This window comes from Sorex fumeus, unplaced genomic scaffold (genome assembly GCF_029834395.1).
Source record: "Sorex fumeus unplaced genomic scaffold, SorFum_2.1 ptg000045l, whole genome shotgun sequence".
Lineage (NCBI taxonomy): Eukaryota > Metazoa > Chordata > Mammalia > Eulipotyphla > Soricidae > Sorex > Sorex fumeus.
In genome coordinates, this window is record NW_026606102.1 from 8,102,807 (window position 1) to 8,128,852 (window position 26,046).

The 26,046-nt window shown below is 45.6% G+C and overlaps 1 protein-coding gene across 4 annotated transcripts in view; it reads right to left on the reverse strand.

The window, feature by feature from the left end:
- FGGY (FGGY carbohydrate kinase domain containing) overlaps positions 1 to 26,046 on the reverse strand; it is a 475,385-nt gene that overhangs the window by 195,092 nt on the left and 254,247 nt on the right. For all 4 annotated transcript variants that reach the window (XM_056122278.1, XM_056122274.1, XM_056122275.1 and 1 more), the window contains one exon: positions 17,990 to 18,093. In XM_056122278.1, coding sequence (XP_055978253.1) covers positions 17,990 to 18,093 — 104 coding nt within the window. The remainder of the gene's footprint in view (positions 1 to 17,989; positions 18,094 to 26,046) is intronic.

A 26,046-nucleotide genomic window follows, 5' to 3' on the forward strand; every position in this document is an offset into this window, starting at 1 on the left:
TAGCCATGTCCTGATGTTGGTGCTAATTCATTTCTTGCTTCTTCTAGTTTAGTCCCCATATTATGCATTCCAAAAAGTCTTTTTTGCCTCTTTCTGAATTTTAAATGAATACAATACTTCTGTAATTCTTTCATTTCCTGTTCCTTTCACTTAAAATAGATTCATTCGTGTTATTCCATAGCGCTAAGTATACAGCTGTATGTACCACTGTGGGAACAGATTACAATTAAGTTGGTCATTTTATCATTGATATAAATCCTGGTTGATTTCAACTGGACTGTTATTTTAAAACAAAGTTAGAGATACTCTTGTACTTGTCTCTGCACACTGGTAGAATAGTTTCTCCATTCCTGGAGGAATGAAGAAATGATTTACCTAGAAATGGAATTATGGAACGCTAGGCGTTAGCATATTTAGGTTTTCCAGGGAATGTTTTTCGGTTTTCCAAAGTGTGACATGACATTATATTCCCACCAGTGGGATAAAATGTCAAGCATTTGTCAATGTCTAGAAAACTCTGTTTTTGTGATTGTTTAGCATCCATCTTCTCCACTAGTCTGTAAGGTCTATGTCGACTTTTACTCACCATTTTCATTTCAGTGCCTGGCACAAAGTAGATGCTAAAAAAAACATTTGGTTGAATAAAATAAGGCAGGAAAGTTGAAGTATTTTGGATATGAACACAGGTCTAGCTGGCATCAAAATTCATGTCTTTAAAAAAATCTATTGATCTTTCTACTATCTATCTATCTATCTATCTATCTGTGTAAATTTCAAAATGGTGATGACTATGTATATCTGACTTATTGATTCAAATGTAATGGTAACGCTCGAGCAAATCGATGAACAACGAGAGGACAGTGACAGTGACAGTGACAGTAATGGTAACAATCCAATGAGATTACAGTTTTCCCTGTAGCAAGAACAAGTACGTATTAAGTGTCCACCAATATCCCTTTACTATGCACCTGGGCCCTAAGATCCACAGACGGGCATGTGGAAGATGATTGTCAATGGCAAATGTTTTATGAATAAATGTGGATCAAGATTACTTTGCAGAGGAAGAAGGGGGTTTCAGATATCACTGCAGGGAAAACCAGGGAGACCAATTAATGCTTTCAAGTGTAAACCCCACCTGTGGCCCAAATTATTCACTGGCACAAACAAAAGCAGCTTGCTCCTTGGCCTGATCAAAACAAACATTTAAAAATGCTTTTACCCAGGTGGTATCATCTTTCGTCTGGGCCAAGGCTCAAGGAGGGGCTAGCTAGGGAGATGGATTACGCACTGCTCTTCAGCTTGGGACTGTGGGTTCAAAAGTAAACTCTGACTTCCTATTTGCCCGGAAAGATCTTAGGGCTCTGTGGTTTCCTGTTGTGTCCTGGAGTGTCTGCGCTCTGGTTTCTGGGGTTGTCTGCACAGAGCTGCAAGTGGGGTGTCACTGTCTCATTTCACTTTGAGAAATAAGAGAACATGAGAAGGAGAAAATAAGAATTGCCGGCAGACTGTCCATGTCCTGAGTTGTCGATTTGTCTGTACTTGTCCCTCCCAAGAGAGGACAATATGCAAAGGAGGGGATGCAAGGAATGCCTAGGGGGATCCACAGCAGCCTGAACTGACTGACCTGCCAAGGGGTAGTCTATGCTACATCAGATTTGCATTCCTTGCCTTTGATTTTCTGACCATCTGAGCATAGACGCAGAGGGCTTCCAAGAACAAAGGGCTCTGCCAGGGTCTGAAGGAAAGAGGACACTGAAGACACAGGAATCTGTCCTGAAACCTCCCAGCAGTGTCACCTGAGCACAGGTTAAGGTATAAGTCCCCTCTGGGAAGGCTGCACTCAACACAGTAGGAGTGGGGGCCCATTTGCAAGGAGCTGTCTAACTATTATGTGCATTACAAAGCCACCCAATCACAGCATTGTGGGGGTCAGGGAACCTCCCAAGCAATGCTCAGAATGCCTGGGGTCAGTACTGGCACCACTAGAACCACAAGGCTGGATAGCTCAATGCTTGGCTCCAGTGACAGGGATTGAACCTGGGTCCTATTCCCTGGGTACCTGCCCCCTGTGTGCTCTCTCTGGGCCCACTGGATTAGGACTTAATGCAGAAATACAATCAAAACACATTTTATCACCATCTGGTGATAGAATGGAGCATGCTTTCAGTGATAGCTGGAACCCCTAGAACTCTTCTCAGGAGTAAATGAAGATGAACAGTCCAGGCCTTAGAAGGGCTACCAGCTTCAAGCAAACTTGGAGCTGAGTCTCTACCTAGCACTTATCTTATGGAGACTTGGAAAAAAAGAATGGATTCCCTTGTCCCCCTTCCAAAATGGGAAAACTACTTGCCTGCAGTTCTTGATTCTGTACATCGAATTCCACGCAACATGCGACAAACTAAAGCATCAAGACAACGCAAACTGATTTTAGGAAGATGACTTTTGTGAACAAGAAAATCATGCTCATCCCTGTGGTTTCTCTAAAGCAGAACACAGGGGCTGGAGTGACAGCACAGCAGGTAGGGCATTTGCCTTGCATGCAGCTGACCTGGGTTCGATTCCCAGAATCCCATATGGTCCCCCAAGCACTGCCAGGAGTAATTCCTGAGTGCAGAGCCAGGAGTAACCCCTGATCATCACCAGTTGGGAACCAAAAAGCAAAAATAAATAAATAAATAAAACAGAACACAGCCCATTGTCTCATCACCATCTAGACTTGCTCTGGGGCCCACCATCTCCTCGGCAGTCGACTCAAGTATTACTATCTGATAATGTGTTCTTTCTTGTTTTCTCAAAAGCAGAGCTCAAAACAAAAACTGGTCCTGAGTTGGAGAGTACAGTGAACCTCTGGTCCCACAGCACCTTTTTCAAGGTATGACTATAAAGAACAGGGACCCAGACAGACACAACTTCCCCGCCAAGCCTGGCTCTGCACCTTCCCTGGACCTCACCTTTATCATAGCTGATTTCACAGTGTTCTCTACTCTTTCGGCTGCTACTCACTAGGAACACTGAAATTTTATGTAACCGGAATATATTAGCACTACCTTTTATTCTGATCTAAAACACAGCCTCTACATCTTTCTCTGTCATAAATTAACCTCACACATTTGTTGTGACAAATAGAAATCCTATATACAGATGGTCTGGCAGGAAAACTGGAACGTGGCGATTATTTAATGAAACCCAGCTATCCTTACTCATGAGCATGTTGCTGGTCCCCAACCTCCCTGAAATGTTGCCCCCCACCCACCCACTCCAGCAATTTCCTGTTTGGGCATATTATGCACCAACCAGTGTAACCTCTTCCTTTCAGAACAGATCTCTAATTTTTCACTTCCAAATTTTACTTCCCTGAATGTGTGGTTTGATGATTAACTATTTCACTGGGGATAGGCAGAATCTCTGCTTTCTTGTTAGCATATCTCTTGGGGGAGGGTGGGGGGGTGGGAGGATTTAAGTCATGTGGTATGAATCTGGAGATAGAATAGGGAGGTTTGCCCCCAGGGCTCAGGCATTTGGGGAAGAAAAGAATGACCAATATGCAGGAGAGTTGAGCATGGGAACTCTGGAAGTCTCCAGAAGGCAGTGGAAAGGAGGGGAGGGAGGAGAGAGGGGCTCTGTGAGGCAACACCTGTACAGGGCCTAGTGGGGAAGGTGCACCAAGCACAATAATGGCAGCCAATCCACACTCTGTGCTTGGGTTCCACCTCAATACCCCCCTTTCTTGTCGGGGCCCCTTGGAGGGGAGCAGGTTGAGTTTTCCTTCCCACCCCAACCAGGGCTCCAGCAGCCAAAGACCTCCAGAACCAGCCACCATGCTGAGACCACTCTCCGCACACATGAAGGTACCGGCAGAGAAACAAAGGCACGCGGGTCCCAGGGCTGAGATCTCCAAGCCTACTCGGATCGGGGCTGAGCATTCTCCACCCAGATCCTCCAAATTCCAGTAGGCGGGGCTCACACCCACCAACTGGCCCCCTGGCGCTGTGTAATCCCATCAACAGCCAAGACTCAGAGACTATAAAACCCAGCTCCCAGAAGCGAGCGGCTGCGAATGCTTCTTATCTTATCATCTTATTCCTACTTTGGACAAACGGCAGGCTACCGAATGTAATCTGCCCACATGGCAGAGTCTGGCAAACTCCCAGTGGCATACCCAATATGCCAAATACCAGTAACAATGAAGGGTCTCATTCTAACTCTGAAAGAGCCTTGAATATGGCACTTTTTAAAAAAATCTCAGGGCTAGGACGAAGGAGACATTACTGGGGCCTGCTCGAGGCAATCGACGAATAACAGGATGGTTGTGATTGTGATTGACTGACCCCCCCCCCCCCTTCCTCTCCCGGAACCTCCCCAAGCCTCAGTTTCCTTCTCTGAACACTGGGGACTGGGATGCAGTATGAACTACCTTAGGTGTACCATCTAAAACAGAAAATGCTCATCAATACTCAATCAATTTGAGTAGGAATGAAGATGATGATGACACTCGCCAGGTGGAAAGGAGATGTCGTCATTGGAGAGTGCAGGCTCTTTTTAGAAAGAAACGGGACAGGTCTATCCTTCTCCCCCACCACCCAGGCATTCCAAACACTTAGTGCTGTTCTGGAACATGACGCATTTCATCATAAAATCTGATCTAAATGATTAAACTCTTTAGGACCTATGTAATCTATTTGGTGTGAATATTTCTAAATTGTACTGCAGATATGCTAATAGGTTTAATCATGGGGATCACTCCAGACTTTCTTGGTAGTGTTCTATCATATACTACATAGATACTGTCTTCACTTTCTGAAACCTGGATATTCTTTATTCTCCAACAGACCTGGCCCTTGGAATTCAAATAAACATGTGTGGACAGATCTGCTGGAAGGTGGAATAAAATGGGAGGGAGAGCAGGGGCTAGAGCCAGGGATGGGGAGAGGCCAGCTCACATAGTATCTCCTCTTCCCAGCAAGGAGTTAAAAGGCTCAAGGAGAGATGATTTCATTATCACTACCACTAAATCCATTGCTTGTTTGTTTTTTGCCACCAGGAAATTATAATGGGTACATAAAGACTTCAAGCTTAATATTTAAGACAATCTTCACTGGGCACAGATCCTGCAAATCAGTGTCCTGCACAACAACATGCATGAAGCTGCCACCATGTGGTTATTTCCTCTTCATTCTAGAAATCCACAGAATCCTTACTCATTACTCTAAGATTACAGCAAATCACTTAAGAAGTTCTACATGGAGGTAGATAAAGTGTTCAGGAGGCAGGTAGGGAACGGGCGTGGCTGGCAGGTAGCAGCCTACACAGCTAACTGAGTTTCCCAAAGTGTCTCCACCAAGGCCCAGTCTTTGGCTCCACAGAAAGAGAAACTCATAGGCAGAAAAGCAAAAACACAGATTTGGCAACCAAATGATGCTGATTCTTTTTGCTCTGTTTTGTGATTTTGCTTTAAGCCTAATTCGAGGGAGCAGCTCTGTGAAGAACTCAGTTCATTGGGAGATAAAATTTTAAGATCCAAATGGCCCACCCACAATGCTTAGTGCAGGTTGGGAAATGCAGAAAAGAACTCACAGCTTTCCTTAAGACCAGCACCGATGTACTGTTGTCTCCTGCTCTGCCTGGCCTGTCTATCCACCAAGAAAGTAAACTGTGCTGGGCTGCATGACTCACTGTGAACCAACCTGGGCAGACACTAAGGATATTTCTGTCTTTCCTTTAGTCCACCAGCATTTATTGAAGTCATAGTGGATGTCAAGTACAATGCTAAGTGCAAGTTAAAGGAAATACCCTGTTTTGGTAATCCTGCTCAGGAATACAGACCATGAATGGTATCGCTGCATAAAATCAACTAATAGACACCATTAGTCTGCTTGCAAACCTCATTATGGCCATTTTATGGTATGTCAATTACATTTCAGTGTAAGATATTTTTTAATTAGAAAAAAACACAGAAGAGCATGACAGTAACTTTTACCTCTTGAAGACTTCAGGCTTCTATTCTTTTAAAAGAGTATCCCACAAATTTATAAGAACAGGGTCAAAGGATTCATTCTCGTCTCCCGTGTGAACCTCCCTTATTTTACTGGTATCATCTGTTCACCAGTCATGAACATTCCATCTCAAACAAACCTTCAGCATTGATATAAGACATCTAGAAATCTTGAATGTACTTGTGGAGGTTTTGATCTCTTTGGCATTATTTTCCCTGGGGCTTTCACACTGGTTAAATCTAATAACAGAGATCCAGCCTACAAATATGATGACCCTGGGGAATAAAAAGGATATAGCAGGCAGCTAGTTCAGAAGTCAAGCGCACATTCCTTGTGCACAGATGCTACAAGCCTAAGTTGGATCTCCAGTACCACATGGGGCTCTGAGTACTTCTGGGTGTATTCTGGAGTTTCCCAGCATTGCTGGGTTTGAACAGGGATGTTTCATTGGGCCTAAGCACTAACCAAGCCAGCTGGGTAAGGATCATCAGTAGGGGCCATAGGGCCCCTGAGCACTCTTTAAGAGCCAGTCTCTCCTTTCACCAGAACACAAATGTAATCACTACATGAAAAAGAGGCACTTGGAGCACACAAGGAAAGTGAGAGAAGATGATGAGAAATTCAAGACAATGCCACAAGTTGTGGGCTGGACTCTTGATAGTGTGGGTCCGTGTATGTGGACCTGTCAGTAGCAAATCACAGTGACTTTTACCAGCAGTGCCCAGTGAGTGATGGGGGCAGGGCACTCGTGCACCCTGATTCTTTCATGGGTGGGTGGAAGGTTCCTGCATGATTCTGTGGCTCCTGCATCCATCCTCTTCCTTCTCTGCTCTCTTTGGAACTGCTGTCAAAGCCTCTTGCTAAAGACAGGGCAGAGACCCTAGGCCCATTAGAATCCTCTTCTCTGAGGGGTGGTGATGTATTAACAGAGGAGCCACCTTTCTTGGGGTGCCCTCTCAGTGGGTCTGCACATACCCACATTCCAGTCAAGTGTCAGTGTTAAGTAGGCCGCACAGTATGGTGGCACAGAAGAGAAAAACAAAGTGAAACAGGCATCTCTAGAGTATGGTGGAGAAAAATGGGGCTGGCAGAAATCATGTCCTGGTGGGTATGGAGGATCAGGAGTGTGACTATGCCATAACCTACAGGAGAACTTCCTTCTGCTGCAACCCTGGACAAATTCTTCTCTGGAGTCCCTCAGGTGCTCCCTACAGTGATTTTCAGTCTGGTTTTAGTGAACTCCTTCTTGTCTTTCTCAGTAGGCATGACACTGTACACTTTCATTACATCTTCCAGATAACATTCTTTAAGTACGTGTGTGTGTGGAGGGGGGAGAGGGAAGCATGTGGTGCTGGAGACTGAACTCTGGGTCTCACAGATGTAAGGCATGTACTCTACCACTTGAATCCCATCCCCAGCTGAAGACAATGTTTGCTTGCTTACCTGCTCTCTCTCTCTCTCTCTCTCTCTCTCTCTCTCTCTCTCTCTCTCTCTCACTCCTTCTCCCTCCGCCTCTCATTTTTTCTGAAGCAAGGTGATTTATTTATTTTTTGGGGGTCACACCCAGCGATTCACAGGGTCTACTCCTGGCTTTGTACTCAGGAACTACTCCTGGCAGTGCTCGAAGAACCATATGGGATGCTGAGAATAGAACCCGTGTTGGCTGCGTGCAAGGCAAACGCCCTACTCTCTGTGCTATCACTCCAGCCCACAAGGTGATTTTTAATGAACAATAACATTTGCTTAGAAATATATGCAAGCAGTGAAAGATGGAAAAGGTATTCAGGAGAGGACACAGGCTTCCGCTTTGTGGAAATAAACAAGGTATGTGTTCAAGGGAGGACATGGGTCTGAAGAGCAAAGGTACAGTTAACTTTGGAACACTGTTGGATTATGGAAGAGTTGAGAACATAGAATAGTATCTTCCAAGATTTCACCCCTGGCCTGTTTCTTTCATCATTAAGTCTTCCTTTGGGCAAGTAAGTCACAATCAAATGCCACGACCACGACCACGACCACCCTGTTGTTCGTCGATTGCCTCGAGCAGGTGCCAGTAACGTCTTCTTCATCCTAGCCCTGAGATTTTTTTTTTTTTAAAGTGCCATATTCAAGGCTTTTTCAGGGTTAGGAGAATGAGACCCATCATTGTTACTGGTATTTGGCATATTGGGTATACCACGGGGAGTTTGCCAGACTCTGCCGTGTGGGCATGTTACATTTGGTAGCCTGCCAGTTTGACCGAATTAGGAATAAGATGATAAGATGTCGCGCGGCCGCGAATGTGGCCGCGCGCTTCCGGGAGCTGAGTGTGATAATCTCTGGATCCTGGCCGTTGTTGGAGTTACACGGCAGTTGGTGGGTGTAATTGTCTAGTTACTGGCAGGTCCAGTCCCAAACTGTACAGGCTTGGAGATCTCAGCCCCGGGTCCCATACACCTGGGTTCCTCTGTCAGTTCTTTTATGCGTGAGGCTCATCCAAGTGTGTGGAGAGTGCTCCCAGCATGGCCTTGGCTGGGCCTCGGTGGTCTTCAGCTATTGGGCCCTGGTGGAGACAGTCAGGCATAGGGTAGGAGACTCTGTCTTGTTCTCTCCCAGGAGCTGAGTGTGATGATCTCTGGATCCTGGCCGTTGTTGGAGTTACACGGCAGTTGGTGGGTGTAACTGTCTAGTTACTGGCAGGTCCAGTCCCAAACTGTACAGGCTTGGAGATCTCAGCCCCGGGTCCCACACACCTGGGTTCCTCTGTCAGTTCTTTTATGCGTGAGGCTCATCCAAGTGTGTGGAGAGTGCTCCCAGCATGGCCTTGGCTGGGCCTCGGTGGTCTTCAGCTGTTGGGCCCTGGTGGAGACAGTCAGGCATAGGGTAGGAGACTCTGTCTTGTTCTCTCCCAGGAGCTGAGTGTGATGATCTCTGGATCCTGGCCGTTGTTGGAGTTACAATATTGATATTTTACCAGTCCTGTCTCACTAACCTTGTATTTCCATAGTTTTTTTTACCTACTGCTCTTTTTCTTTTTTCTTTTTGGTTAAAGGGCTACACCCAGCTGAGCTAAGGGCTTACTTCTGGGGAACTGTATGGGATGCCAGGGATGGAACCCTGGTCAGCCACATGCAAGACAAGTGTCCTACACACTTTAATATCTCTCATGTCCCTACCTACCACCCTTTTCCTAGTGTAGGATACTATTTCCCATTTAATTGTCCCACTGCTATCAGTTCCACTCGACAGTGATTGTTTCTCACCATTTCTGTAATTTTTTGATGACCTTGACATTTTTGAAGCCTGCTAGTCAAGAATTTTGTTGAATGACCCTCTAAATAATTGCCTAAATTTTTTTATGATTAGATTGTAATAATAGGTTTCTGGGAGGAAGATGATAAGGATAGAATGCAATTCTCATTCCATCATAGAGAAGGTGCATATTATCATCAAGGTGACTTCTAGCTGTTGATAAGGTTGACCTTGATCAGCTGGCTAAGGAAGTGCTTGTCAGATTTCTCTATTAGAAAATGACTCTCCACTCTTTTATGATGCCATCATAGGAAGTGTTCATCTAAGGGGAAGGGCATTATTTTATATCCTTCTACATAGGAGAACTCTTTCTTCTCTGAACTATGTGTTGGATCATAAAATAACAACAACCAAATAGTGTGGGATAACATTGGTTTGTCCCTTCCGCTGTGTTGCAGGGAGCTTAGGTTTATTGGGTTACTCCCATCATAGTGTTCTCATTCCTCTGTGTTTTCTGTAACCTCTTTCTTTGTGTTCTGTTAACTTGTAAATATTGTTTTTCTCTTCTCCTTAAGTCCTTTGCATAGTTAATTCAGATCAGTGTCCTTTTTGTACAGATACAGGAAGACAGTTAATGCCATGCTTTTGTAACTTGGGAGTTAACTGACTCCAGATACTATTATCTCCTGAACATCTGTTCTCTCGACCTAAGCCTCAGTTGCCCTTACTTTCTAGCACCCCAAAAGCAGGGTCCTGACAAGGAACTATATGGATCCAGGGCAAGCAATGACCTACCCTGGCATCGAAATGGGCCAGGTCAAAGCACCATAATACTTAACTATAAATTAAGAGCATGGTCATGGACAAATTCTGTCATGATCCAAAAAAGTAATAACTAGATTCGGACCCTGCTAGAGTTAGAAAAGATTAATCTGGCCTGAGAACTGTAGTCTGAGATCTATAGCGAGATGTACCCAGGAGAGTCACTCTACAAGCAGAGAGAGAGAGAGAGAGAGAGAGAGAGAGAGAGAGAGAGAGAGAAGGGCAGCAAGATGGAGCATGGAGAGATTAGCAAGGGAGATAGAGGGAGAAGAATGTAGGGGAGGAATGCAGGAGCACATGGAAAAATGAGAGACACAGCTGTGAGATGGAGCGTGAAGAGATGAGCGGGAATGAGGGGCAGTGTGAGACTAGAATGAGGAGTTGAGTGAGATTGGAACAGGCCCGTGGGGAGAATGGAACAAATGGCAACTTATCATCAAACAGCCTGGTACGCCTCGTTTCCTCCTTCATTCACATCAGCCATCCCGGGTGGGCGAGTAGCCCAACATCACAGCCGCTGGGAATTTTCCTAGAAATAGCACTTCATTTTGTGTCTCAACTGGTCCTAGTTTAGCCACTGGGATCTCCCACACTGCTTTCTGTGTAGCTCTGGACATATTCCCATCACGTTTTAAAAACTGCACTCCTGAAATTCCAGTGCTTCGTGATACTCCAGGCCCGCCCAATCCACTTCCTGTCCTACAGTCATCCAGCTATCCGAGGAATTCTGCTTTTTTCACTGAAGAATGAAGTATCCGTATCAAGATCTGGATACTTGGTGTGTTGATAGAAAGAAGTTACTTGGTGCCCTTGCTTCTGGGGCCTCTAGTTGCTCACAGATAGGAGACACACCTATATCTAGATACGTCTATAGCTAACTATTGGTATCCTGTTACATGTCAATAAGTAGTTGTACCTGTATCCACCTGTATATTTATTCTGATAATCATAAGTTCATCACAAAGGCCCTAATTATAATCCATTACCACATGGCTCATTCCAGACTTAGAGAATCATTTTGAATAACAAAACAATATTTGGTGTTTTGTACACTAGATATACAAAATAAAACACTGACAAGCTATCTACAAAGCTGGCTTCATTTTACTCTCAAAACAACTTTATGGAATTTTGGTGTTCCTTGTTGTATTTTGGATATTAATCCTTTATCTGATGTATTGATGTATCATTATCATCATCAATAATAACAACAACAAAAAAGTGTGAAGGGTTATTTTAAAAAAGAAAAAACCAGAGATTTCATAGGATCCAATAATTCCAGTTCTCAGTATCTATATCCAAGACACAAAAACACTCATTTGAAAGGACAAATGAACACCATTGTTACTGTAGCACTTAGTACAACTGCTAGGATATGGAATCAAACTAGGTGTGCAATAATGAAGCTGTTCACACACAGAGACAGACACATATGCCCATTTGTAAATGCGCATGTGTGCACACAACACACACATATACACACAGTATCAGAACACTATATAGCCACAAGGAATAATAAAATCATGCAATTCATACAAGAAGGTCAAAATAAGAATGATCTCACTGTGGTAAAAAGATTAAGAAGGCAGGGAATGCAAGGTATCAAGATGGAGCAAACCATTGGCCCTAAGTTAATAAAAAGGCCAAGAAATGGAGTCAGGGAGATAGTACTGTGGGCAGGATGCTTGCCATGCATCCTGACAGCCCAGGCTTAATCCCCACACCCCAGGTCCTCCAAACCCACCAGAAGTTATTATTTCTGAGTACAGATCCAGGAGTAATCCCTGAGCACTACCAGGTTTGAAAAAAAAGGCCAAGGAAGGAGAGAAATGGAGGGAAGAAGTAAAAAGAGGCTAATGCAATAAATTGTCAAGGGTCAGGGGTGTTAGATACATTGGTAGAGAAGTGGTATGGCGCGTGCCATGCGTGCGTGCGCGCGCGCGTGTGTGTGTGTGTGTGTGTGATACAGCCAGCAATACTGAAGCATGAAAACCAAACTACAATAATTGATATTTAAAATCACTTATCACTTAACTTCCCGTTAGTCGTCGATTTGCTCGAGCGGGCGCCAGTAACGTCTCCATTTGTCCCTGTCGCGTGCTAGTGTAGCCCAATGGCATCTCTTCGCTCCGGGAACATGGAGGGCCTCAAACCGATCGTTCATGACCTTGACAAAGAAGTCTGACCATCTGGTAGGTGGGCGGCCACGCGGTCTCTTGACATCCCGTGGAATCCAATCAGTAACAGCTCTAGTCCAACGGTCGTCTTTAAATCTCATTACGTGACCAGCCCATCTGATTTTCGACACCTTGGCAAATGAGACAGCGTCCCTGATCCTTGATCGTCGATGGATGTCAGAACTCCGGATTTGTTCTCTCATTTGAGTGAAACGTGATATTCCAAGCATAGCTCTTTCTATTCTTCTTTGGGAGACCTGAATGGCGTTCTCATCTTGTTTGCGTAGGGCCCAGGTCTCTGAGGCATCCAAAGGGATCTACGCCATGGCCTCCCAGGACGTCTTCCTGCTGAAGAATCAGCCCCGCTACCGGAACCTGGGCCTGGAAGTCTATGTGACATTTTTCGAGATCTATAATGGGAAGCTCTTCGACCTGCTCAACAAGAAGGCCAAGCTGCGGGTGCTGGAGGACGGCAAGCAGCAGGTGCAGGTGGTGGGGCTGCAGGAGCACCTGGTGAACAGCGCTGACGACGTCATCAAGAAGATCGACATGGGCAGCGCCTGCAGGACCTCTGGGCAGACCTTTGCCAACTCCAACTCTTCCCGCTCCCACGCCTGCTTCCAGATTCTTCTTCGAAACAAAGGGAGACTGTTTGGCAAGTTTTCTCTGGTGGATCTGGCAGGAAACGAGCGAGGCGCAGACACGTCCAGCGCTGACCGGCAGACTCGCATGGAGGGTGCGGAAATCAACAAGAGTCTCCTGGCCCTGAAGGAGTGCATCAGGGCCCTGGGACAGAACAAGGCGCATACCCCGTTCCGAGAGAGCAAGCTGACGCAGGTGCTGAGGGACTCCATCGGGGAGAACTCGAGGACCTGCATGATTACCATGATCTCCCCGGGCATCAGTTCCTGTGAATATACTTTAAACACGCTGAGATACGCAGACAGGGTCAAGGAGCTGAGCCCCCACACTGGGACCAGTGGGGAACAGACAACTCAGATGGAAACAGAAGAGACAGATACTAGCTCGATTGGGACCCTGATGACCAGCAATTTCTCCAAGGAAGAAGAGGAACTGTCTTCCCAGATGTCCAGCTTTAATGAAGCCATATTTAAAATATGCTAGCAAAAAAAAATGTGCTAGCCAAAATGAGGAGCTGGGAGAGAGCCTGTAAACATCACATGCGTGAAAATCCACTATGGACACAATTGTAAATCATGGTGCTTAAATTTATAAAAACAAAGTGAAGCAAAACTTTACAGCAACCTTGTGGTAAGTTACAGTGTAGAAAGAGGAAGCATCGTACCTGAGCCTCTACACCATCTGTGTCTGTGAGATCCAGGCCTGCTAAGTGACTGAAAACAACCATCCTGCCATTTATTTAGAATGATTAAGGATGCAGAAGAATTTCTAGCTCTCATCAACTATTGTTTTGTTCAAACCTCACTAGTCCAAGGCACCCTGCTCCATGGACCACATCATGAACTAGGATGTTGGTCAGTTAAAAGAAGGCAGGGACAGAGAGTCTGGATGGGGCCTGGGGTTAGAGGCTTCTTCCTCAGGGGACATCAGTGCTTGGCTTTGAAGATTTGTAGATTTGGGGCAAGAGAGATGGTCAAGGAGGTAAGCACTTGCTTTGCCTGGGGTTGGAATCATTGGCACCGAACTCGAGTTTGGCCTGGGGTTGGAATCATTGGCACCGAATATAATCCCGTGAGCAGCACCATGGGTCACTCCTGAGCACAGAGTCAGGAACAGCCCTTGAGCATCACTGGGTTTAGTCCCAAGCCTTCCCCAATCCTTAATAAATATCTAGGTTTCTGTAAGCATTAACCTCTAGAAAAATAAATTTAAAAGGTGAAACATAAAAGTTGACTTTCATTTGTTTTTCGGGACAAAGTCTTACATGTACCTTCTTTAATATAGCTGAAAATCCCTGATCTCTCTCCGTTCCCTGGTGGAAGTTAAGCTTAGCATTCAACCCCTGCAGGGAGGGATCCACAAAGCTCCCTGCACCTCCTCTTCAATATTCCCCAGACTCTTCAGGAAGGGTCTGCCAAGGCAGCAAACCTTATTTTTCTTTGCATGCAATCTGCATGGTTCCCTTGTCCTCCACAGGCCCCACATAAACCTGCTCAAACCATCTCCTGTCCTCCAAGGGACACATCCATCAAATCTGGTTTCTCATGTCAGGCATCTAAATGTGGGTTTCTGGACAGAAGCGAATCTACCAGAATCTTGGTCACATGTGAGCTCCCTCTTCCCTATCCCCTTGTCTAGATGCACATGATCTTGCTTGACCTCCCGGGATCCACGGTAGGTCTTCCACGAGACCATAGAAAAGTCAGTCATTCCCCATGGGCCACAAAGCAAGTACACTGGAGTTGGGCACAGAGAAATGACTCTGTTCAGCTCCTAAGCTTGTTTTTCTGTACACTGCACCTAGTTTGTGATACTGGTCATGTTTCCAGAGAGAAATGATGACTCTCGGGCCTCAGAGTCACCCAGATGTGAGATCGAACCTCTGCTCATGTCCTTTGGCACTGTGGCTGAGAGACTGAGATGACCTTTTAGCTTCTCTGAGCCACAAGTATCTGTGCTTGCCCCAAAGGGATGGGAATGCCTCTCTCACAGGGGTGCCAGTTGACATGAACTAATCATGTACTCACCTAGTACTAGCAGGCACTCAAAAAACTGGGGGCGGGTGTGGTTCAACTGTTTGGATTTAGCCAGTTTGATGGGCAGCTGCCCTTCACTTCAATGGTCATGAAGATGCCAGTTTATTATGGAGGTATCACACTGTAAATAAAGTCCCCTTCCCCCGCTTTGTACTTGGGAGTGAGAAGGGACCTTTTGGGTCCCAGGGATTAATCATCAGCTTTAATGTACTGTGGGGAAGGCGAGACTGTGGTCATGTAGCATCACAGAGAACGTTTGATCTTGCTCAGGTGCCAGGCGCCCAGTGAGCCAGTAACAATCACAGCTTTGTGAGGTCCCCTGGAGGTGTAGGTCTGAGAAAAGGTGCCCAGAAACTCAAGGACCCCCTTTGTTGTGGTCCTGGTGAATAAAACCACCAACTGTCAGGGGGGAAAAAATTCACCCAACAAGACTCAAGGACCATACAGGGCTGGGGACTTCCCAAAGAATGGGTTTCTTCCCCCCCCCCCAATATTTTAATTTAAATGCTGTGGTTTATAAAGTTGTTCATAATATGGTTGTTATGGGCTTTCAATATTCCAACAATAATCCCATAACAAGAGTGACTTTCCCTCCCTATTTTCTCAACCACTGCCCAAGTCTTACCAGGCACACAATAATTTATTTTATACTGCTTGTTACACGTAAATGACTAACAGAATTATCAAAAACATTTCAGTAAAAGAGAATTTGTTTTATTTCACCATGTGTTAGTGAACTCTTTGTCTGAGGTTTAAGCTGCGTGTTGCTAGCTGAGCCTTTTGTGTTACTGTTTTTGTTGAGTTTAGTTGGCTGCTATGTTATTCTCCCATCTTGGTATAGTCCTACTGGAAGGTCAGTATTGTGGAATTTGGAGGTGTTGCATGGTTGCATTTGTGTCCATGCAGTCCCAAACTCCAGGATCTCTAGAACTGGGCCACAAGTTGACAAGGTAGTAGCTGTAGGAAATGGGCATGCCTTTCGGGGCTTCCAGAGGTATGGGGGCTGGGAGGAGGAGGCTCTCTTCCACTGTGAGAAGATCCCAGTGTTCTCAGTCTAAAATGGTGTGTACCTGGAATTTTTGTGGTTTGATGTTCTTGCAGAGATCATTCATTACATCACAGAATCAGGCATTTGGTAGATGGGAAGTTTGGGGCTGTCGATGTGTCTGCTGGGGCTTAGGCAGAATGGGACTCTGCCTGCCCTGCTCTTGAGAGTGCCCCAGAGTTTTAAGCCAGGAAAGCAGCATCTCCACCAAAGGATGGGTCTCAAGTAGATCTAAAGGATTCTCTTTCTTCATATGGTGTCACTGTGTATTTCACTGGAGGTGGATTGAGACAAAACTCCTGGGAACAGTTTATGTTTGATCCAGTTGTCCCTCCTACACCACCCAGAATGAGTGAATGAGTTAGTGAATGAATGACTATTTGAGTAAGACAGCTTTGGGAAAGACTTAGAAATTCCTGACTTCTAGCCCCCTACTTTCAGGAATTTGGAGGAAAAGCCTGAGGTGGAACCTAAGACTCACCAACCAGGCCTTTGATATTTTAGAAGACAGTGTGGGCTGCACATTTATCTTCGTTGTAGATGATTTAATTATCAGAAGGGGGAGGAAATGTTCTTTTTTTAACTCCCTGAAAATAGAGCTGCTGGTTCAGAGTTAATTACTACCAAGTCACCAAAACCCCAGATAATATGCAGCAGGGGTCAGACAGAGGTGGAAAAGTCACAGGGTCAGAGGCAGCTGCTCCTTCCCACAGCACTCACACTCATCCTAAGCTGTTAAGTCAGGTTGTCACTTGGCAACTTGACTTGCAGTTCTTATGTCAGATGGGGAGGGTACCTCAGGAGCAGGGTGCCTGGAACACCTTACTTTCAGCCTCCTAGCTCGACAAGAGAGGGGATCTCACTCTCACAACGTTGCAGGAGACAAACTGGAAATGTGTCACTCTCTTGCCCAAGGGCCCAGATACTGTAAACCAAGGAACAGGGGTTGGTAGTTAATGCTGCTGGCTCCAACGTCTCTATGGAATGAGAAACTGTGTGAGAGAATGCATACAAACAGAAGTTCAACATCACAAGTTTCACATGACAATGAAGTTTGGTATCCTGTTAGATATTTGAACAACAACTGTAATCAGAGGGAGACCCTATGATCTCTTGGTTGAGCATAGCTCCAGACACAAGGGTATCAATAAAGGAGCAAATGGACCAATATTGACTGAACCAAAATATTTCAGGTAGAGGCCCACTGGACCCTATAGTTATTACAGTTTCCTGCTGCTTAGGATTCCCTCCTGAGTTGCAGGAATTCAACCCTGGATTGAATCCCACTTGAGTTCTTGCTTTCCTCCCCCCTTCAGCCCCCCCTCCCTCCATGACACATGCCTCCCACTGCCCCCACTCTCATCTCTATTTTACTCATCTGGGACAGATCCAAAGAATCGTCCATCTATGCTTAACAGAGTAATGACTTTTAAATAAAAATATGGTAGAAATGGGTACTTATCGAAATGGAATGCTTTCAGACTCGTGCATTTAAAGAAGATATAAATTTTAGGGCAGGCACTAAATTTTAACTGCAATCTTGGAGAAAGCCTTCCCACTAATTCATGGAGGAAAAATTAACAAAGTGAAAATTGCTTATCAGTGTTCTTTTGAAGTCATGATATGCAGCCTAATTCTATAGATCATCAGGCCTGCTCCCAAGGAGATGGATTTATATTGATTGAGAGTAAGCCCAGGGCCAAGGAAAACAGACACTTGTTACTGAGAAGATGCTGCGTCCCTTCAGGGGCAGCTCTGTCAGGGAGGGAGGCTCTGGCCTCCATGGATATGGTTTCAGCCCTCAGGCCTGAGCTGCATTGAACAGGGTGAGAGCCTTAACCTTTTGGAAACACATCCAGCAAATCTGATCAAGGCTATATATAGTGGGAGTGGGGTGGGGGGATGGGTGGGTGGGGTTCAGCTAAACAACACAGAGGGAAGGACAGAAAGGAGCCTAGTAGGCTGAGGGTTTCCTCCTCAGTCCCCCCCCACCCCCCCCCCCAGGCTGCCAGCCCAGTGCCTTGGTGCCTCGGGCAGACTCACCCCCATGTGACAAGAAGATGTTCCACAGATGACTGCCAGCCGTGACGTCATTGGCTGGCCCTCACCAGGGAGGCCGTGCCCTCTCACATCTGCTCCAATCACTCCTACAAGGAAGCAAAAACAATATCCTCTTCAGAAAGGATAGAGAGAGAGAGAGAAAGAGAGAGAGAGAGAGAGAGAGAGAGAGAAGAGAAGAGAAGAGAGAGAGAGAGAGGGAGAGGGAGAGAGAAAAAAAGAGGGAGAGGGAGAGGGAGAGAGAGTGAGAGGGAGGGAGGGAGGGAGAGAAAGAGACAGAGAAAGACAGAGAGAGAGAGACAGAGAGAGAAGATGCTCTCGTTTTATAGCTGAATCTGCCCAAGAAAGCAGTTGTCTCTGGGGACCAGTGTCTGCAGAACTCCAGAGAGCCCCGGCATTTCCAAGGGGACCTGAGAGCCGGTCCCTGGGGCTTTGCTCCAGCCAGTTCCAGCTGCCCAGCCCGGGATATGGCAGGCGCTGTTGTGAGAACAAGGAAAGCAGTAGACAGACATGGTTCTGTGTGAAGGAAACACCAGCCCCTCAGCTGGGATGGCAAAAATCCGGTGTCCTGGCTACTATGAATGCCACAGATGTCCATGTGGCAACTAGGGCACATGAACAGAGCCTGAAGGAACTGCCCAAGGTGAGGAGGAGAGCAGAGCTGCGTCTCATCTAGCTTGTCTCAGTTCAGTCCCCAGCAAGGGAACTGCCTCATTCAATTACTGCATTTTGGGGTCTCCTGGGTACATAGTCGCTGAGTCATCTCAGTGGTTAAGAATGAGGGGCTGCACTTGGGATGGGAGATGCGTGCTGAAAGTAGACTGTAGACCGAACATGATGGCCACTTAATACCTGCACTGCAAACCACAACATCCTAAAGGAGAGAATAAAAGGGAATGTGCTGGAGCGGAGGTGGGTGTTGGGCAGGGGGTGGGGGATGAGGGGGTGGGATTAGGGGTAGGGAGTGAGGAAGTGGGGAGGGGGAGAGGGGATGGAGGGGGTGGGAAGGGCTCTGAGAACACTGGTGGTGGAAAATGGGCACTGGAGGAGGGTGGAAGGTGGAGGAATGGGTACTCTATCATTGTATGACTGAAAGGTAAGCATGAAAGTCTGTAAGTCTGTAACTGTACCTCCCGGTGATCCGTTTAAAAAAAAAAGGAAGAAGAAGAAGAAGGAAGAAGGAAAAGAAGGAGGGAGGAGGAGGAGGAGGAGGAGGAGGAGGAAGAGGAGGAGGAGGAGGAGGAGGAGGAGGAGGAGGAGGCTGCCCTGCAGTTCTGTGACTTCCATTGGTCAGAGTACCAGCAAAGTTCTGAGCATTGAAGGAAACAGTGACCAGAGAACATGCACTCTGCCCTGAACCAGGCACCCACTTCCCCTTGGTGACTTAAGTTCTGCTCTCAGAGCCACCCTAGACCCTAACATCTGCTGGTATCAATTATCCCTGACCTCGGGGAACCCCACCTCCTTTGCCTGTCCCTTTTTTCATGTATGTAAAGTGGATGGTCTTTTTCTGGTTCGATGCTGAGTGATCCAGTTCCCCATACAGGCTGAACAAGCTTTTGGATAAAGCCCTGCGAGGGGGCTGATTCCAAATGAGCTCTGTTTGCAGGACCTCTCTGCATGTGAGAGTGGGCATCTCTGCAGTTCTGCCTTACAGGTGAGGAAACCAAGACTTAGGAATGAGAAGTAACTTAAGCAAGTCACACAGCTCACTGGAAGCAGGGCTGGGATTCAGTCAAGCATTTTGATTCCACATGATTGAGTCTTAGATTTCTCTCCAAGATGAATGTCCCAGGAATGAAATGACCAGTGTCCTCTGATCTTTAAGTCACAGCATCTTAGAGGCCTAAAGATACTGATCCTGATATCCTTAGCAGAAAAGGGTTTGGCCACAGTTGGTGCAATGCTATTAGTATACATTGAGGGGATTTTTTTTCTTAAATTGTTTGGTTTTTTTGTTTGTTTGTGTTTTGGGGTGACACCTTGGCAGTGCTCAGTGCTTCTAGTTTTAAGCCTGGGAATCACAACTTCGTGAACTTAGGGGACCATATGCGGTGCCAGGAATCAAACCCAGGTCAGTCATGTGCAAGGCAAGAGCCCAACCTGCTGTACTATCACTCCCATCCCTATGTCGAGGGAATTTCTGAAGAGGATCCACACTAATGGTTCTTTACATACGATGGACAACTAAAGTTCTTAGACAGAATCAATGAATACTGGAAAGTGACTGAAATGATTAAAATGATATGTGTGAACAACTCTTGTTTCTTCTCTAGTTAGTGGATTCCTTGTTCTTCTATCTAGGCTCACAATCTGAGAATAAAGTACGGTTGATAAGCAAAGACTGGATTTTGGAGATGGAAAAGATGACTCCACAATGAAGAAAACAGCCCCGCATGGTTGCACAGGCACTGAGAAGATGCTTATAAATTAAAGTTGTACCAATAAGATCCAGATCATTAAAATCGCCACCTTCACCATCAACTGAGATCTTTGTCTAGAATCACTATATTCTTCCCTCCTTTCCAGCAAACCTATCAGACACAAACCAGACCTCTAGATAGGCTGAGTACTATTATGCTAAGCTCTTAAACACTATCTCTTTCAAGCTTCACTGCATGCACAAAGCATAAACATTCTTTGTTCCTTTGGGGACACACACACACACACACACACACACACACACACACACACACACACACAAGCAAAAGATCAGAGTATTCAAGGAAACTCTCCCAGGACAGACAGAAAAAAAAAGATATGCCCTGGTTTAACCTTGTCCTGCTGATGACTCCATAGGTCCTGTTCCTTCTCTACACTCTCACCTAGAACTTGTCTTCTCAAAAAAAACATATGCTTGAAAGTCTCCGTTCCCCACATTACTAAGAGTCATGGATTTAGAGCTCAAAACTCGGAGTCACAACTCTAATTTTTTTCCTGAAACCGCCCAATGGTCTGAACCCGCTCCTTCTTCTCCTTTTTTTTTTTTTTTTTTTTTTTTTTTTGCTTTTTGGGTCACACCTGGCGATGCATAGGGGTTACTCCTGGCTCATCTCATGCACTCAGGAATTACTCCTGGTGGTGCTCAAGGGACCATATGGGATGCTGGTAATCGAACCGGGGTTGGCCACGTGCAAGGCAAACGCCCTACCCGCTGTGCTATCGCTCTAGTCCCCGAACCTGTTCCTTCTTTCCATCTGGAAAAGAAAGAGATGGCAAACGCGGACCCTTCTGTAGCCACTGTTCAGGTATAGGACACGCACAGCCTGCTTCTAAAGCCCAGCTAGCGGGCCTCCTGGAGAGAGAAGAGCTGAGCAAACCTCTCCCAGGCCCTCAAGTGTCAGCTCCAGAGACTCAGCTCATATTCAGTTCAGTGGGGGACTGGAGCGAGAGCACAGCAGGTAGGGCATTTGCCTTGCATGCGGCCGACATAGGTTCGATTCCCAGCATTGAGCTCATATGGTCCCCTGAGCACCACTAGGGGGTAATTCCTGAGTGCATGAGCTAGGAGTAACCCTTGTGCAATGCCGATTGTGACCCAAAAAGCAAAAAAAAAAAAAAAAAAAAACCCAAAAAACCAAAAAACAGATTCAGTTCAGTGGGGGACTAGAGCAAGAGCACAGCGGGTAGGGCACTTGCCTTGCACGCGGCCAACCTAGGTTCGATTCCTCCCACCATCTCATATGGTCCCCTGAGCACCACTAGGCGGTAATTCCTGAGTGCATGAGCTAGGAGTAACCCTTGTGCAATGCCGATTGTGACCCAAAAAGAAAAAAAAATCCCAAAAAGAGATTCAGTTCAGTGGGAGGGAGTTGTCCAATATCCCTTCAGGGAGTTCTCAATCCCCACTCAATCCCCAGGACCCCTCCCACACCCTTGCAGCCGCAGGACAGAGCTGATGCCCTGGGGAGGGGTGAGGGCACAGGATCAAGAAGGTACATTGCTCTCCCTGTGTGGAGAAGAGAGGCCCCCAGGAGGGAAAGAAACACAGGGAGGAGGGAGGAGCAGTGATTTCCTTCCTGGAAAAACATATTTCCCAGCCCACGGGGAACCACGGGCTGCATGTGCACAGCAGGAAACAATTCACAGGACAAGGCTGTGAGCTGTGTGACCAGCAGCCCTGCCGAGCCCTTCCTCTCGCTGCACAGGCCCCAATTTAGCGAGCATTCCTCAGGAAGTTTAAAGGGCAACACGAGCAGCTGAAGAAATAGGCGTGCGCTCGGGGAGGCAGTCAACAGCATTCTGCTGAAATGTGCACAATGCTCAGCTCATGGTAGCTGCTCTGTATTTTTATTCAATGATTAAAAAAAAAAAGCAGAGGAGCCCAAGGGATAGTACAGCAGGGTAGGGTATTTGCTTGCAGGAATCCAGTCCAGGTGGGATTCCTGGTACCCCCATATGGCACCCCAAGGAGTAATCCCTAAGTGCAGAGCCATGGATAAACTCTGAGCACAGTGGATGTGATTAAATAATAATAATAATAATAATAATAATACCAAAACAGCAGAAAAATAAGCTTTCTGTAGCAATAAAGCATTCATGGCCTCTGGATAATAACGCCTACCCTATAACATAGACAAGAAAGGAAAATGTGATGAATAGCTTTCTTTTTCATCCGGACACACCATCTCCCTTTCTTTCTGTCCTTCTACCCAGACACGAACTGAGTGTCTATTTACGCAGGAGAAAAGGGAGACTTCACAAATGTTATGATTAAGAGGAGCTTATCCTATAATTTATCAAGCCGCAACTGCTTTGAAAACTTTAAAGCGTTCTAGAGAAGAAAAACACCCCAAGTTCTAGCATTTGTGTTGTAATTATCTCCTACTTTATGGCTATATAAAATATTTTATGGCTGGCAAAGTACACTCCAACCTCATATCCTTCAGTTAGCATTCAGTAAATCCTGTGATATATATGTTACAGCATTTCCAGATCACAGTTGAAGAAACTGAATTTCAGAAAGGTGACGGAACCTAGACATGTTTATTTAGCCACTTCAGGAGAGAAGGAAGGGTCAAAAGAGAGACTCCTTTTTCTTTTATTTTTGGGCAATATCCCACACTGCTCATGGCTTACTCTTAACTTACTCATGTACTCAGGGATCATTCCTGGTGAGTTTGGGAAACGATATACGGTGACAGAGATCAAACCCAAGTTGGCCATGTGCAAGGCAAGCTCTACCCATGTTACTGCTATTCCAGCTTGAGATTTTTTTCCCCATAATACTCTGTTCCTATTCATTTTCCTGACAAAAACCATTTCTGAGCAGATGCCCTTATCTCCTATGGTGCCCCAACCAGGGAGAACTGTATAAGCCTCTAGCATCTGTGAGCCTGGATGTATAATGGCAAATGAACCCATCATGGTCTCTGGAATCAGTCTGCATGTTACACGGGACTTCCTCTGCTAGGTTATGAGCAAACTTCAGGTAAGAGCAGCTTCTGAGTTTGCAAGGGTTCCTGCATTTCCGTGGTCGCTTAATGAGTGAATAAATGCGTGTGGCACAAGACAGGTACTAATAAAGCACAAGTCCTTGACTGGGGAAAAAAGGAGTATATGCAATTGGGGCAAGTGCTTCTGTACATTTCCTGGGATTCACAGGGAAAGACACTGAAGTGCTTGGGGGTGACAGCTCATGGATCACTGGAGGGTCCCAGCACACTTGGCTTCGCATTATGAGAATCACTGGTCATGAGTGCTGGTCCCCAAATCTCCCTGGTTGTTGAAGGACTGCTTTGTCCCCGACACTTTGCAAGTGTTACTATGTGAAATTTTCGTCATAGTCTTGACTGGCAGTTAAGTTAATACCACATTGTTTTTCTAAGAGGGAAAATGAGATCTAAGCTTTTCCAGGAACCCTTTCAATGTCCCTCTCGGTGAGAATGGGGGCAGGGTGTGTCAACTCTCCCTTTCTGAGGGCCTACAGAAACCAGTGCCTTCCTTTTCAGCTCCTGACAAGAATTCCAAATATTCACAGGCAGCATAGCTGAACCCAGATCTCTTTCAGGATTTACTGGGATAACGCCATGAAAGTAGGCTCCGGGAATTAATCTCCAGTCTAACCCAACAAAGGCAGAGACCCAGCTGAACGAATTTCTGTGATCCCAGAGCTTCATGAAACATCACCTTGGCTTTGGAAGAAATGTAGCTGAGAATGCTCCCAGCTAAACACTAGAGTTTGGAAGAAAACAAAAAAAAAATATCCTCTGTGATAAATTCTACAGGGAAACATGATGTGAGTTGATACTGTTAGCAGGCCTGTTCTCCTTCTGTCCCCTCGGCAAAGCCAGAAAGCAGAGACGGTCTTAGCTCAAACTAAATGTAGATGATTTTTCCCCCCACTAGATTTATAAGATAGCTAAATTAAAGGATAAGGGTAAGAGCAAGGGCTCTAGAATGAGACCTGATTTCTCCTGACAAGTTGGTCTATCGACTTCACTTTCCTATGCATCAGTCCCTCCCCTATAAAGCTGGGGAGATGGCAGCACGCAGCTCCCAGGCTTACTGTGTTGATTAAGAGAGAGGCACACAGCCTGACACAGAGCTCAACCGAGATGTGTTTGCTGCTGGTTACCACTGACGACTCCCAGACTCTGGCATTAAAGTCGGGCTTGGCATGACAGTCCAAGCCTCTGCTTTCAGCTGGTGTGTGACTTGACAGAGATACTGGGTTTACGCAGATTTGCTTTTAGAATATGTATTTTCTGTCCTTGTGTGGATAAGAGATGACAGATGATGTCTGGGGTGGGGACAGAGTGGTCCAGGGGAATTCGAAAAATGAGGCTCCAGGTAGGTATAACAATCCAAGGCAACAGTACTGTGAAGAATAAACCTTAAGCTGTTTGTGTCTCTAAATTCCAGATATCATGCAGCACCATTCATACTGAATTTCAACTTGGCAAGCACTTAGCATCTGTCTAAATGCAACTTTCCTTGATCTGCACAAGTCAGAAGTTGATATAATGGTCTTGGAGGGCCAGAGAACAAAGAATATACCCTCAGAGCATGAGCTCTCACTCCTGTGTTTCTCCTTTTTACCCAAAATGATCAAATCTCAAAGGTAGGCTAACGTGTAATTGCTTGGAAATCTGAGATGCTGGCAAAACCCACAATAAAGACAGAGGAAAAAGCTTGATTTCAGAAATTCCTTTCTTCCTAACCTCAATACAGCCTTTAGATTACTTGGGTATTCTCATTTATAACCTCAGAGAAGACAATTTTTCATTCACAGACATTAGGCCTAGTAAAGAGTCAAGCTGAAATACAATTCAAAGAGCCAAGTCAACACACAAAATTTACCCACTTTCTAAAATTGAGAAGTCAAAGTGAGAGAACCTCCCCAAGAATCACCTAGGTATTCTATGAAATAAATCCTTAAACATATCTAAAATTGTGCATTTTTATTATTCAAGCCACCCTCTGACATTTTATAACTGATTGATTTTAGAACTGATTAATTCAATAGCATTTTACTAAGTTCCAATTCTTAACTAGGCATTGTGCTAGAAATTGGTTAAAGTTGCTTCCTTTTATTTCACAAGTCTCAGTCTAGTAGAGATTGGAGAAGAGAAAGAGGCAGACTTATGTGAGAGCATGTACTAGTCAGTGACCCAGACTGAATAAGCTTAACGAAGGGATGACATTCTAGATCCAAGGTAGGTAGGTATGGAAGATAACCCTGAGGCAGCAACAGGGAGAGAAGAAAGAGAGGGAAAGGAATGTCAGATAAACTTTGAGGCAAGAACGGTAAAACAAGGTAGGAGATAGACAATGCATTGGAAGGACAAAGCATTCTGAAGAGCTCAGCTGTGAAATGACTATGTCGCAAGTCACACAGACCTATTTTGGTGCCTGGTTCTACCTATGTGTTGTGCCCCCTGCCATAAATTCACTCATCTAATTGTACTTCCATTTTTCCTGCTGTAGTTAAGATGTGTTAAAAAAAAAAATCAAAGTGAACTTACAGCTCTGGTTGGCTTTACTAAATAACTGATGAATTAGGCAGCATCCCAATAGAAAAAGCAGAAAGTGCTCCAAAG